We start from the raw sequence: 16101 nt of genomic DNA on the forward strand, positions 1-16101 counted from the left end.
AGCTGCGCTTCACATTGCAGTTCTTTCAGAAGTTCCTTCTGGAGTTGGACGCATTTGAGCTCAATGACAAGCTTCAAACCTTGAAGATTAAACTGAGCCAGTGAGCAACTCCAGTCAAGGTGGAGATTAGTGTTTTTTGTTTGTTTGTTTGTTGTTGTTTTTGCTCCGCCCTCTCCTGATCTGGTGAGGACTGCTTCCTCCGAGACTTGTGCAGTAGCCAGCCGCTTCTTTTCACCTGACAGTGTGAACTTCACGGGTAGGATGTAGCACGTGGGAGGATCATCTGAAATGTTATAGGCGCTGCGCCTCAGGCTACCGTGTACACTACTGACGCTCTGCTCTGAGGAACGTGGACACTACTGACGCTCTGCTCTGAGGAACTTGTACATAGTGACGCTCTGCTCTGAGGAACGTGTACACTACTGACGCTCTGCTCTGAGGAACGTGTACACTACTGACGCTCTGCTCTGAGGAACGTGTACACTACTGACGCTCTACTCTGAGGAACATGTAGACTACTGACGCTTTGCTCTGAGGAACGTGTACACTACTGACGCTCTGCTCTGAGGAACATGTACACTACTGACGCTTTGCTCTGAGGAACGTGTACACTACTGACGCTCCGCTCTGAGGAACGTGTACACTACTGACGCTCCGCTCTGAGGAACGTGTACACTACTGACGCTCCACTCTGAGGAATGTGTACACTACTGATGCTCTGCTCTGAGGAACGTGTAGACTACTGACACTCTGCTCTGAGGAACGTGTACACTACTGACGCTCTGCTCTGAGGAACGTGTACACTACTGACGCTCTGCTCTGAGGAACGTGTACACTACTGACGCTCTGCTCTGAGCAACGTGTAGACTACTGACACTCTGCTCTGAGGAACGTGTACACTACTGACGCTCTGCTCTGACGAACGTGTACACTACTGACGCTCCCGGCGGCCCGGGTGGCGGTCCATTCCCTCGCCTACCGATTATTAGGGTGGAGACTCTAGACTGACTGACAGACACAGACAGACACCACCCACCGTCTTAAAATTATGAAGCAATAAGCACTTAATATTTTATGTTATATATACTTGAACAAACGTTAAAAAGTTTCTGTTTTAAATAATTAAATAGCACTTTATTTCTATATTTTTTGAGATAAATAAAACAGTATTTTTATATTTTTTTTACTATTTTTATAAATAGTATAAATTTACATTCTGTGAAATATTATTTTCTAGATTACACGCACATACAGCACGAGACGTCTTTTCCCTGTGTTCCAGGGGTCTCTCGTTTTGGCTTGAGTTCCACAGAGTTTTGGATACTGCGACGCGTGCGCAACACTGTGATGTCCATTGTAAAAGGGTCTATTGAATTTGGCAACATTCAGAATTAAGCTACACTGCGGCCAACTTCAGTTACATGTTCATAAAGTTACTGCTGCGAGGAGCCGATGGCTGTACCCGGTCGGCATTTAATGTTAGTTACAAAAGCACGTCGACAGTGTTTTCTCACTGCCAGTAGCCTAGAGTAGGGTTTGACAGATAGCTAGTCCGACCGGTGTCAGCGCTCCCGGTCTTCGCTGCTCGTTAAAGATTTCAAATATTTAAACTTTAAAACAGTTTGGGGGTTTTTTAGCTTGAAAACGGCTTTCTGGCAAGTCTAAATGACTGCGGTAGGTGTACTCTACTTCCGTGTTTAAAACCGGAAAGACGATTACGAAATGACTGGGCAAAAAAAAGCTGTATCGGCAAAGAATAAGGTGAATAGGGCAGGGGTTTTTAAAGTCTGAGAATCTGGGCCTCCCCATCACAATTGTTATTTGATCGCATTGCCACTGACAAATTGAGCCAATTTAACTATCCCTTTAACCATCTTTTAATATAGATATTTTATTCTAATGTAATAATTAATGTAATGTTTAATTAATTCACTGAACCCAACCCCCGCCCCACTCTCCATCTTGAAAACCCCTGCAATATTTAAATGTTTTTTTGTCATATGGGTCAAAACTGTTTGTTGGAAATTGTGCTTCGTTTGTTTACTTCTGACAGATCAGATGGTTTTTCCATAGTTCGGAAATAAATAAAAATATTCTGCCCAGTTAGAATGTGTCACTGAACTGTTATTCATAACATTGTGTCGTGGTTGTTGAATCATGAACAGTGTATCATATTTTGGGTTTACAGTATTTTGTTTTTATTAACTTGCAATTCATGTGCAACCAATTTCTATAATTCAATTAAATAAAAGTTTTTATTTATTTTAGCTACATGTTTGTGCACTTACTCAAATGTCTTATCAAATGGTTCAAAGTATGTAATAACTTCACTGTACTTGTACAGTGACAATAGTTACTTAGTTACTTTGAACATTTTGATAAGACATTTGAGTAAGTGCACAAACATGTAGCTAAAATAAATAAAAACTGATTTAATTGAATTATAGAAATCGGTTGCACATGAAGTGTTTGCTTTGGCAGTAACCTATACAGTCATGTTGTGTCAACAAATAAAAATTAAATTAATCCAATGTAATGTATTCATGTTAAAATAAAATGACTGAATTATGTTGTGGGAAAGTGACTGAATTACATTGGAAGTAAAGTGATTGAATTACTTTAGGCTAAAGTGACTGAATGATGTTAGAGTGAAGTGACTGAATGATGTAGTAAAGTGATTGAATTACATTAGGCTAAAGTGACTGAATGATGTTTGACTAAAGTGACTGAATGATGTTTGACTAAAGGGACTGAATTATGTTGTAAAGTAAATGAATTATGATGAACTAAAGTGACTAAATGATGTTGCAGTAAAGTGACCAAACCAAGTTAACACTTCCATACTAAGTTACATTGCATGGTTTTAATTTGATTTGTTGAATCAACATGAATGTATAGGTTGCTGACAAAGCAAACGATTCCTGTGGAACCAGTTGAATTGATTCAATCACTTAAATCCAACGACGTTTTTCTTTCAGTGTATATATATATAGTAAAAGAAGTGTAAAAGAAGTGTGGCCCAGGATGTTGATAGACATGGTCTATCCACTGCGAGGCAGGGCCCCTAAACGGATCCTCCTCAGGGCCCCCAGCTGTACAGCTGTACAGCTGTACAGGGCCCCCAGCTGTACAGGGCCAGCCCTGCTTGCCACACACCTCATCTAACCTGTGACACACTAGTGTGCTCATAATACCACCTACACTACACAGGTTCAACTAGATTGTTGTGTTCTTAGAACTTGTTCTGTCAGGGATTTGACAATGATTAGAAAAGTAATAGTGCGTGGTCGTGTGAAGGTGAGACAGGGCAGCTGAAAAGGATAAAAAGGCAGTTTTCTCTTTCTCATATTTACATAGACCAAACTTTCCACTTTTATTCCTATGTATATTCTGAAGGGTTTTTTTTTACAGAGGGGTTTGTCCATATATAATTCATAGCCTGATTTATATAACATTTTATTCCTAAAAACATGGCAAAATGGACAATGTTCAGTTTTACTTTGTGTCGAACTCGGATTCTCACATATGCTGAAGCCTGCTCCAGCAGCGTTGAACTGAATGCCTTTCTTTTTTCCTCTTAAAAATGACCTTTAGAACCACCCGGGTGCACCTGAAGGCATCCTGCCACACCTTGGCCGGTGATTGGCGCACCCACCCACGTGTCCTGTGCCGACCCGGCAAGGAACGTCACTCTCGCCGCATTCAGCCCACTGCTGGTTGTCTTGGGTTTTCCTCTGAGACCTATAGCTAGCGTAAGCTATACGCTATAGCTAGCGTAAGCTAGCTATAGTGGTTAAGTAAAAAACAACGACGTGTGCTCTTAAAATACTGAACACCACGTCATCAAAGTTGGCACATGTCTTCATTATAGTCAGTAACGATTTCTGTTCTGGAAATGTATGCAAATTAGTGGACTTTTTAGTAGATAATGCCTCATTTGCATATTTAAACATACAATTTCAGAAAGCTTGTAATAAGAAAATAGTTGTCTTAATGTAAGTAATCAACTAGAGATGGTTCATAGTGATATCTATTTTTTTTTAAGTTACCCCTTTTACCTGGGGTGAAGACAATAGTTGCCTTGGTGACAGTTTAATGAGAGGTTGTGGATGTTGGAAAATAATGCACTTCACCTCCCAGAAGGCCCTGATACAATCACCAGGGGAACATGCTGTTACCATGGAGACCAGTCAGCAGAGGGTAGGGCTGAGACACAAACAGGATGTACTGAACATGCACCGCTGCATCACTGCTTACTAACTGAGCATGTGCACTGTGACACGCAGAGAAATAACATCCATGTTATTCATCACTAACTAAGCATGTGCACTGTGACACGCAGAGAAATAACATCCATGTTATTCATCACTAACTAAGCATGTGCACTGTGACATGCAGAGAAATAACATCCATGTTATTCATCACTAACTAAGCATGTGCACTGTGACATGCAGAGAAATAACATCCATGTTATTCATCACTAACTAAGCATGTGCACTGTGACACCCAGAGAAATAACATCCATGTTATTCATCACTAACTAAGCATGTGCACTGTGACACCCAGAGAAATAACATCCATGTTATTCATCACTAACTAAGCATGTGCACTGTGACACGCAGAGAAATAACATCCATGTTATTCATCACTAACTAAGCATGTGCACTGTGACACGCAGAGAAATAACATCCATGTTATTCATCACTAACTAAGCATGTGCACTGTGACACCCAGAGAAATAACATCCATGTTATTCATCACTAACTAAGCATGTGCACTGTGACACGCAGAGCAATAACATCCATGTTATTCATCACTAACTAAGCATGTGCACTGTGACACTAGGGATGCACGATATATCGGCAATCATATCGGTATCGGCCAGTATCGGCCGATTTCTTAACATATCGGTCATATCGGTATCGGTCAGATGTTGCAATGTTAATATCGGTTATCATTATCAGCCAAATTCTTCCCATTGATATGAAATAATGCAGTAAATCTATGATTTATGGGCTTTTCCAAAGGCTTTGCAAATAAAGAAATGCATAACTTTTTCAAATTCAGTGTTAACATGTGTTTTTCAGTATGTACAAAATGTGATGATCATAAAAATGTGGTTTTATACAGATCATATCGACATCGGTAAATATCGGTTATCGGCCATAACAGCAATGTTAATATCGGTTATCGGCATCGACCAAAATTTTCATATCGGTGCATCCCTATGTGACACCCAGAGAAATAACATCCATGTTATTCATCACTAACTGAGCATGTGCACTGTGACACGCAGAGAAATAACATCCATGTTATTCATCATCACTAACTAAGCATGTGCACTGTGACACCCAGAGAAATAACATCCATGTTATTCATCACTAACTGAGCATGTGCACTGTGACACGCAGAGAAATAACATCCATGTTATTCATCATCACTAACTAAGCATGTGCACTGTGACATGCAGAGAAATAACATCCATGTTATTCATCACTAACTAAGCATGTGCACTGTGACACCCAGAGAAATAACATCCATGTTATTCATCACTAACTAAGCATGTGCACTGTGACACGCAGAGAAATAACATCCATGTTATTCATCACTAACTAAGCATGTGCACTGTGACACCCAGAGAAATAACATCCATGTTATTCATCACTAACTAAGCATGTGCACTGTGACATGCAGAGAAATAACATCCATGTTATTCATCACTAACTAAGCATGTGCACTGTGACACCCAGATTAATACAATCCATGTTATTCATCAATTTAGGACTGATGACCGTTTTCAATCGATGCCGTGGACTTTGACATGAGGCGAGATACATGGGTTTCTGTATTGTTGACTGTGAATGACATAAAGGCGTTATGTCAACTGGTGCACAGGTTATGACGAACATATGGTTATCACAAAGTCAACATGGGACAAGACAGACACCTGCTTCAGATCTCTGGCTGTTGAATGAGTCTATGGAGCAGAAGAGAACAGACCACAACATGGAACTAACGACATAGAACCAAACTGTCAAGTGTAATTTACTACAGAACAGAACCACATAGAACACAACACAGACTAACTGAAAAGATCAGAACATACTGTAGAACAGACCAGAACATAATACCGTAAAACTGCCAATAAGGGCCCGGGCGTTTATTATGCTAAATCGAGTCTGACCCCAGGCGGTTAAAGGAGACCAGGCGGCAATTGGAGTCAGGCGGTTATTTCTTTAATGTACAAAATTGACCCAGGCGATTATTAGTTTTTGCACAGAATTTCTGGTCAGCAAAAACGGAAAGTATCAAATTGCTTATTTAAACCAGTGAGATAGTACTCATCGTGCGTTCCTTTATCGCAAAAGAACTGGGACGTGGAGGCTAAATGACGTCACATCCGTTTTGTTAGCATTCCATTTGCAGAAAAGTTGAGCTGGGAAGTTCACTGTTCACTGGTCAGATCCACTCGCTAGCCAGGCTAGCCATTGTTAGCAATAACAGTTGATATAACAAGGCATTTCGTGGCATTTTGCGCATCAAACACTGCAGCCTCATGTCCACACAGATAGAAGTAGGCCGTGCTGTGCGTACAGCTGATTTAACGAGACACAAACAAGACAGAAGTGCTAAATAGCATTTATACGATTATAACTACTGTTGTTTTTGCGCGGAGCAGCCATCTTGGATTTTTTTAGGTCGGGGCTGCAGAGACTCCTACGAGTTTGGAATGGGAAATACCAGCTCTAGTGACGTCACGTCCCAGCTCATGAACTTTGAACCGGTAACATTACCAGTTCCCAGTTATAAAGGAATGCACGATTAGTACACACAATAGGGTAGGTACAGGGGGGTCATCCCTATGTTCCCCGGGTCCTATGTTCCCCGGGTCCTATGTTCCCGCTTTTCCCAAATAGGGTCCTATGTTCCCCGCTATGTTCCCTGGGAGAGGTTAGGTTTTGGGTTAGGGTCTGGGGGAGGTTAGGTTTAGGCGTGGGGGGTGGGAGACCTTAGGTTTTGGGTTAGGGTCTGGGGGAGGTTAGGTTTAGGGTTAGTGAAAAACGGGGAATATAGAACCCGGGGAACATAGAACCCGGGGAACATAGACATGATCCCGCTACAGGCAGTTTTGATTTTTGAACATGCCTAGTATTGTACTGCCTAGTATTGCCTTCATCACCATCATCATCATCCAACTACCAGTACATTACAGTATCAGTTCATTGCTCTCCTCTTAATCCCTCTGCCAAACAGCCATACTGTAGTAATCCAGGGAATATAAAGTAGAATCCAGCAGCAGGAATAAAGAGGGAAGCACTTGGTTTGGATGCAAGTAAAAACCCAGTGCTTTATTGCACACTCTGCACTCACTCTGACAACACAACATTCATTCCAACTTCCCGGTTTAAATACCGGTAACAACGTCCACCCTGACGTCACCGCGTCGGCGCGCGGGCCGTCTGGGTAGTGTAGTGAATTAGACTGTCAATCTCCTAATGAATCTCCTAGTGTGCACAGTCACCACTGACAATACCATATTTTAAACAATTAACATTAGCCTACCGCTCACACATTCCGTTGTTTGTGTTTCATTAGTCTCGCTGGCCAGCCTCCTCTCCCTTCCATGAGTAGGGAGGGGACGCTGACCAGCGAGACTAGTGTTTCATTGGAAAGTCATAGCAACGTCATTGTAGAACGCACGCTAACGTTAGCTACCAAACTAACGCTAACAAAACAGCACTGCAGCACTACTAGACAAACAAGCAAACTTACCAAATACGTAGACACCAAGACAAGTTTCCAATACATGTTGTAACAAGCTTGGGGGTGTTGTGTAGCTTCAGCTTGTTAGCCTCCTGGATAGCCAGCTAACATGACAGACTCAAACCACGGCAGTTGTGGGATTTGCGCAGACTGTTTATTCATTGCTAATACTTGTCGACCATATTAAGCCTGGTCTCTACGGCACTAATTCTCTACACACATGTAGAAGTTAGACATAGAGAACGCTAATTCACACACACCCAAGTCTTGTAACAGAGAATAGTCTGACTTCTCTTAGAACAGACGAGTTGGCTTCCGCAATTTTCAAATGCTTCCGCCATTGACTTGCGTCTTGCGTGGTGGAGGCAGACTGGAGAAGAAGAGACAAGTAAAGTAAGTTGTCGTAAAGACAATACAATAACAAGGAGCGCCACACAGTGGACCAACATGTAATTGCAACCAAAGTGACTGTTACAATGTCAGAATAAAATATAAAACTGTCTGACAGGGGGAGAAAGAGCATGACTGACTTCCGCCTGACTTCCTCCAAAACACACGTCATTACCGTAAGTGACTGAATTCAGTCAACACAAAAACATACCGTAGGCCTAATGGGGGAGAAAAAACATATTGATTCTAATAACCGCTCCCGGCTGTTAATGGAAGACCGGCGCTTATGTGCAAAATTGAGTTTGACCCCCTGCGGTTATTGGGGAGAGGGCCCCTATTAGAAGTTTTACGGTACATGAAAAAAAAAAAAAACGATTTCAGACGGCAGCCCGTCTTTATTGTCACACGAACACACTACAACACATGCATGCAGCCACAACACACATTCATGCTGACTGTGGCCGGTGAAATTTGTCCTCTGCATTTGACCCATCCAGGCTTGTCCTTTCCTCCAGGGGGCAGGCCGGGAGCAGTGGTCGCTTTTTCTTTCCAGCGCCCGGGGACCAACTATGTTGTCGTCACTGGTCGGATGACAATCTTCTGCATGTTTTTAGTGGGGGGTTATGTACGGAGGAACCCCCTGGGGAGTACGGGGAGAACATGCAAACTCCACGAGATAGCCCACCTGGGCAGTAGGCACTGAAGATATGGGGGGGTCACAACTCCAGTGCCCACAGGCACTGGAGAGAATCGAACTCAGGACCTTCTAGCTGTGAGGCGACAGCGCTACCGACTGCGAATAGAACCGAATAGAATAGAATAGAATAGAATAGAATAGAATAGAATAGGACAGCCAGGTGTCATACAATATTAGGTATAGAATTTCACAGCATTATTTAATATATTATTTATATTTAGCAGTAATCAGGATCAGAATAACTTATTGCCACAATATGCAGGATTACACATGAGGTTATAGTGTAATTATGCAGCGTAGCGGTCATATCAATATCAATATTCAGCGATAAAAAGAAAATATCTGAAGGCAAAGTCACAAAATTGCAGGTACAGTCCAATAATATACAATATACATGAATAGAAGTGTTAAATACACTCAAAGAAATCAGTATACCCCAAACCTGACTTTAACTATTTCAATTCCATGTCATTTTTGTTAAAATGTCTTAAAGTGTCTTCAAGTCTATTCGATTAGTTTATATTCAGTTTATAGTAACCGTATTTACATAATTATTTGAACAAATACACTTTTGATTTAATATATTTCAGTTACATTTTATTTAAAACTTTGCTTAAAACTTTGCTTGTGGCAAGAGTTTTTGGTCTTGACAGACCTCAGTCTCTTGCCGAGGGGGAGTTTGTGTCTGCGGTGGGAGGGGTCGGCCATGATTTTATGAGACCGCTTCAGCGTCCTGGCGGTGTGTTCTGGCAGGTTGCATCCGATCACCTTCACATGGACAGGAGTGCATTTCCCAGCACAGCGTAAGCTTGCCTCTGTTTGTCTCCAGGTGGGGGCAGCAGAGAGGGGCAAGTGTGGATTTGTAAGCCCACAGGTCTGAACCAGGGCCGAGGCATCTTCCTGCTGAGGAGCCTGAAGGACGTGGCCTCGCTCAGGCTCAAGCTGCAGGGCATGGAGCACCAGGCCAGCCGCAACACCTGCCTCCGCCCACCGCAGGCTCGCATTGTCCAACGGTAGGCCAACATACAGAGGTGGAAAGTACTCAAGTACAAGTACTTAAGTACAAGTACAAGTAGGCTACTTGAGTAGTTTTTTTGTTTTAGGATTTGTACTGTTGAACTTTTAGAAAGTCATTGAAAAGTCCTTGAATTTGATGTTGTGTGTGTGTTTAGGCTAGTGACTGATAATAACAGCGTACCTGAGATGTGATAGTGTTCAGATTGTCTATTTCTATAATGTGTCTTTGTTCATGTTGACAGATAAGTGTGAGGTTTTTTTGGAAACCTATGATTTAGCTGTTATGCCCTCAGGTATGTCCAGAACCCGCTGCTGTTAAGGGGGAGAAAGTTTGACGTGCGCTCCTACCTGCTGATCGCCTGCACTACACCTTTCATGGTCTTCTTTCGCCACGGCTATGTGCGACTGACCTGTGACCTCTATGACCCAAGCTCCAACAACCTCTCTGCTCACCTGACCAATCAGGTACATGATACACCTGACCAATCAGGGACACCTATAATACACCTGACCAATCAGGTGTACCTATAATACACCTGACCAATCAGGTACACATATTACACAGCCTGCCAGAATACATGGGAAGAAATTATGAAAGACTCAGATTTCCTGGCCCTGATATCACAAGCAAACTATGGAAATATGACAAATCAATCAATGCTAGAGGAAATTTATTTATTTATGTATTTATTTATTTATTTATTTATTTATTTATTTGCACATAAATTAGAACCAATATTCAAAAGAATCCTTACAAAGCGTACAATATAAGCAAAAACAAGAGAAAAGAAACAAGCAAACCATAAATAAGAAAAGCAAAAGCAACAGTAAAAACAAGAAAAGTACAAAGAACAGGGAAAACAAAAGAGCGACCAAAATGAGTAAGTAGACGTTTAGACAAATAGACAGTTAAAAAGGCAATTTGATTGCATGGTCTTTTATTGCACAATACTTTGAAGGAAATGCTGACTTTCAGTTTCAGCTCATTTCAACAACCACATGAAATGAAACCTTACCTTAGTAGATCACTTCATTGCACATGTGATCAAAAGGAGATACAGTAGCCTCTGGGCAGATTGATGCCAGGTGAAACATGTGTGTAGCATGGAGGACATTGCTGGCTCTCTATGATAGCCTGTGATATGGCATCTTAGTTACAATAAAGGCAAATGACGAGGAAAATAGCATCCAGGATTATTAGATGAAGATGTTTAACCCGTCTCCTCCACTCCTCACTCACCATGTCTCTCCTGCTCCCCCTGCTGGCCATCTCCAGTGCATGCAGAAGAAGCATCCGCTCTACAGCCTGCTGAAAGAGGACACTGTCTGGTCCATTGAGAGCTTCAACACCTACATCAACGACAGGTTTAGGGTTGCCAAGGATCTGCCCAGGGACTGGGTGCTGGGTGCCTTTGCAGTGAGTATCGTAGTTAACCCCTCTGGGACCAATTAGGAGTATAACGCTTGTTCACACATGCAGGTCATTGAGGTTGTAAGTTTGCACAGCTATCGTCTTCTGCGTTAACATACAGTATTACATTTTGTTTGGTGTCTGTTTTCTATCGTCTTCTGCATTAACATTATGACATTTTGTTTGGTGTCTGTTTTTATCCAAGTTTACATGTCTATCGACTACTTATCTGAATTAATCACATATGTATCAGGGTTAATAAATTACCCCCCCCCCCCCACAAAACAAACAACAACAACAACACAGACATTAACCATGTCTATTCCATAATGTTGAGAGGGTCACATTAAAGAAGTAATGTTGAGAGGGTCGCATTAATTAAGTAATGTTGAGAGGGTCGCATTTTAAGTTTATAAATCAGCTGTTCTCAGATGTTACCAAGAGCTGTGGACCTCCAATATGGCTGCCAGAGCATGCATTACATCACATCACCTATAACCCTTTGTTTTGACTGATTGATTGACTGTCGGTCTGTCTGTCTGTCCCTCCCTGCATCAGAAGCGCATGCAGCAGATCATGACCCAGTGTTTTTTCGCCGTCAAATCCAAGTTGGACCGCAGACTGGGCTTCTTTGACCTAATTGGTTGCGATTTCATGGTTGACGAGGAATTCAAGGTAGGTGGAAACTAGTTCCTTGTCGTCTATAGTCAGCCATCTATGTGCTTGTGTGTCCATCTGCAGGCACGGACTGCATAATCGGGCACGTCGGGCAAATGCCCGGTGGCCTGGCCTGGCCTGGCCCGCAGTCAGGCCACTCACTGAACAGCAGGCCAGGCGCCGTCTACTGGTTTACTAGTGGTTTTATTACTTTATTCAGGGTTAAAGTGGGTGCATCTCATTGTAAAATTGGACTCGGCCCAAATTGGGCTTCAAACGGCCCAAATCTGGCTTCAAACGGCCCAAATTGGGCTTCAAACGGCCCAAATCTGGCTTCAAACGCCCTTTGGATGCCGGCACACGCGTCGGCCCGTATCAGCCTGGCCTGCTTGGTATCTAATGCAAAGCCTGAATTATGATCCCAGTCCACCCCTGTCCATCTGTCTGACTGATGTCTTCATCTAACCCCAAAAGGTGTGGCTCTTGGAGATGAACTGTAATCCGGCTCTCCACACCAACTGTGAGGTCCTAAAGGAGGTGATACCCAGTGCTGTGGTCGAGACATTGGGTGAGCACATAACTCAGATTATTATCATATCATATTGATGTGGCTTATTTGCACTCCAGATGGAAAGAATACAATCCATCTGAAGGCCTTTATGTTAGCTCAAAACAAAAAGCAAAAATGTACTCTGTATGTCATGTCAGGTCATGTCAGGTCGTGTCAGGTCATGTCAGGTCATCTCACTGTTGTTGAATGGTACAGTCTAAGGATCCACAATTATATCGGCAGGTCATTGGTATTGATTGATATAAGGCTTTTAAATCAAATATCGGCATCGGCCCCAAACACATATTTCTGCTCATACCATATGACAGGCCAATAACATGATGTTTTAATTTATTTTTTTAATTTAATTATGTTGAAATACTCTGTTTTGTTTGAAAGAAAATGTTACAGTACATAAATAAACATATGGCATGTTTAGTTTAAGTTGAATCAGAATCAGCTTTATTGGCCAAGTATGTATGCATACAAGGAATTTGACTCCGGTTTGCGTTGCTGTCAAAGTACTCACATACAGGGGTGGGGGGAGAAGACAAGGAACGGGTATATTTAAACATTTGCAAAACATGACAGTAACTATACAATAAGTGTAGATAGATAGCTTTATTTTTCCCACAGGAAATTTGTTTTCACAGTCAGTACATGTTTCAAGAACATAGATGATCACATCATACATCATATAAATACATAACCATAACCAGTGACAGCTGGTGGTGATATTGGGTGGAGGGGCTAAAAAATTATAACCACCAATAGCTCATGCTCATCACTCTCTCTCACACAACACACACACACACACACACATTTAAATGATTAATTTATGTCCACATAAATACAGAGTACAAAAGGATATAAACACTAATAATGCAGTCAGATGCTGGGAAACAGTTACAAAACTGCCACAATAATGTGTACAAAAAAAGGAACACCACACAGGGTGATGGCAGTGGCAAATTGACAAATACAGTTATACTGTAATACAAGATATTGGTTAGTATCCACTTCAAGAATACAAAAAGCAGCGCCTTCTGCCCTTCTCCATATCAAGCGGCTACCAATAATAGCAGACTGAGCAATACCTTCTCTTAGGTAGATATGCAAAACCAACACATTCCCAAACAGATTGTCTTTACCAGACCACAAGAGGAGAGAGAGAGAGAGAGAGAGAGAGAGAGCGACAGAGAGAGAGCAACAGAGAGAGCTGTTCACATCTTTTCCCTTTGATGTTTAACGAGCTACAGCTGTTGTGCCCAGTGCCCACGTAACACAAAACTTACGATTTTGTCTTTGTCCCTTTCCTTGGACTCTTCACTTATAATTTCCCCCCGTCAGAGATCAAGGAAAATGAATGAGAAAGTGTTCCACCTCAGCGCCATTTCCTGATTCTCACTTGTAGTGTGCATGTCATATTCGAGCTGTCATTGGTTGTCAAGTCAGTGGCAGGTCGGCCCTGGTGGGCTGAACCATGGGCTGTCCGAGTTTAGCCCAAATGGCCCGTAGATTAACCTCGCGTCACCAGGCTCTTCTCGGCGAGAAAGAGCCTGGCTCCCGCCCACAATTGATTTTGTCACCCTACTGGTTCCGGCCTAGAGCCCGCCCTAGACCGGATGGCAGCGTTTCTAGCTCGTCAACTTTCACGTTAACTTGACAATTTGACCCAAGTATCAGAACGGCAAACAACAAAACAAAAGATGGACGTACCGAAGTTCTTTTAGAAACATTGCGGATTCACAATCTCACATCTTTTAAGCCAATACAGAAGCTTTGCATCAGACAATTAATCGAGGGAAGAGACATCAAGCTAACAGCAACACAGATGTTTTTTGGCGCACTGCCTTCCGGTGTTCATTCTGGTTCCGTGGTTTACGCCCCATGACAAAAAGCGGGGTGGAAGGTGCCCAGACTACCGTAGATGGCCGCAGCTCAAGGGGGACGTGCCAGACACTTGTCAATCACTTATAACGAAGGTGATTGAAGGCTGAGGGGAGTGTGTTTGGGCTCACCAAAACTAGCCCATTGCAATGATTTTCTTGTGATTATAGATGGCGCTGTTGCTGCTCTAATAGGTTCCACCAACATAAAACAAGCAATTCTAAGTTTGTTTAATGTAATTTAAGTAGAGAATAAATAATAATAATAATGTTCTCATTTTATTGGAAATGATAGGGGGGGCTTAGCCCCCCTAGCCCACTGATACCAGCCGTCCCTGACCATAACATACATCCCCCCCTCCAGTATCGCAACACAAACATAGGTAAGGTCTAAGAAGTAGTAGTTCTCCTTTTTCCCACTGATTGTGGCCATCACGATAAGAGTAGGCATAATAATGTGTTGTATATATCGTATTTGTATCAGCAATTGACCAAAAGAGTTGGAAAATATCGGCATATATTGGATGAGAGCAAAAAATCCAATATGGTGCATCCCTAGTACTGTCAGAGTTTATGTTACCAAATGTGTTCACACCAGGCGCTTAACAGAAGCAGAGCTGAAGCTAAAGCCAAGCTGAAGCTGAGCTCACGCTAAACCGGTCACACAAGAAGCACTCTCTTTTCCTCAGTGCCTTGCTCGGCGCGCCTTGACCCCGCCCACAACTTCCATTGACTTCATACCTGGCAGCTTCACGCTTGGAAAATAGAACTGAATCCTGAACGATCGTTTCAGCGCAGGTTCAGCATGGCTTGGGCGTGGCTTGAGCTTGGCACGCTGCTGGTGTGAACGGCATCGCCTGTTAACAAGGACACCAAAATGAAACTTCAGCGTAGCTCCAGAGTTGCTTCAGCGTTGCTTCAGCGTATGGTGTGAACGCCCTGTTAGTTTGCCCAATTAGCATCTGACACCTAATGGTGAAAAGTAGGGTGCTGAACTGACTTTATACTATATATACTATACTATAGAGGGTTACAGACTCTATAGACTCTAGTCTATAGAGTGACATCACTTGGCGCGAAGACCAGCCAATAAGAGAAGGCTAGTTCAGTACCATATTCTTCACCATTAGGTGTCAGGCTTCACCAAACATTTGGGTTTGGGTGTAGTTACTCGTGATGCCACCAGCACGCTGTTTTATTTATGTTCCTATTCCTCACTCCTCTTTAGACATAACTCTGGAGATCTTCAACAAGTGTCGCTGTGGACAGCAACTCCTCCCGCTGGCCAGTCAGAGAGAGTTTGTGCTGCTATACAACGGTACATCTCCCCCTGCTTCTGGCCTGCCCTGCCCCAAGAGCAGAGCAGGTAGAAGCAAGCTGCAGAGTGCCCCCCACCAGAGGACCACCCCAAAGACCCAACGTACAATTTGTAAGTCGGGGAAGACGGGTAAAAGTGCATCGAGAACGCCCCCAGATATTATGTCCGTGAATGTCTTAGAGACATACAGGCGACAGCGCAAAGACCCATCAGTGCACACGCCTTCAAATACAAACTCCATATCGACGCCGGTGGCCCCAAAACCACATCTCACCCCTAACCCTGTGGAGACCCCTGGGAATACCCGCCATCTGCGCAAGCCCCCCCAGCCTCGGGCCGAACTCCAGCTGAGCAAATGTACCTGGCTTCAACCCTTCGTCTCCCACTCACAAGCCAAGAAGTCCGGGC

At 42.9% G+C, this 16101-nt stretch overlaps 1 protein-coding gene across 1 annotated transcript in view; it reads left to right on the plus strand.

Moving 5' to 3' along the window:
- The window catches only part of ttll10 (tubulin tyrosine ligase-like family, member 10), a gene marked incomplete at its 3' end in the record, with an annotated part of 48649 nt that overhangs the window by 32441 nt on the left and 107 nt on the right, over positions 1-16101 (plus strand). Inside the window, exons 6-11 of the mRNA XM_083639222.1 lie at positions 9681-9864; positions 10162-10333; positions 11145-11285; positions 11838-11954; positions 12411-12504; positions 15604-16101. The exon at positions 15604-16101 is cut by the window's right edge and continues 107 nt beyond it. Coding sequence (XP_083495348.1) covers positions 9681-9864; positions 10162-10333; positions 11145-11285; positions 11838-11954; positions 12411-12504; positions 15604-16101 — 1206 coding nt within the window. The remainder of the gene's footprint in view (positions 1-9680; positions 9865-10161; positions 10334-11144; positions 11286-11837; positions 11955-12410; positions 12505-15603) is intronic.

This window comes from Poromitra crassiceps (genome assembly GCF_964638095.1).
Source record: "Poromitra crassiceps genome assembly, chromosome: 6".
In the NCBI taxonomy this organism is placed as follows: domain Eukaryota; kingdom Metazoa; phylum Chordata; class Actinopteri; order Beryciformes; family Melamphaidae; genus Poromitra; species Poromitra crassiceps.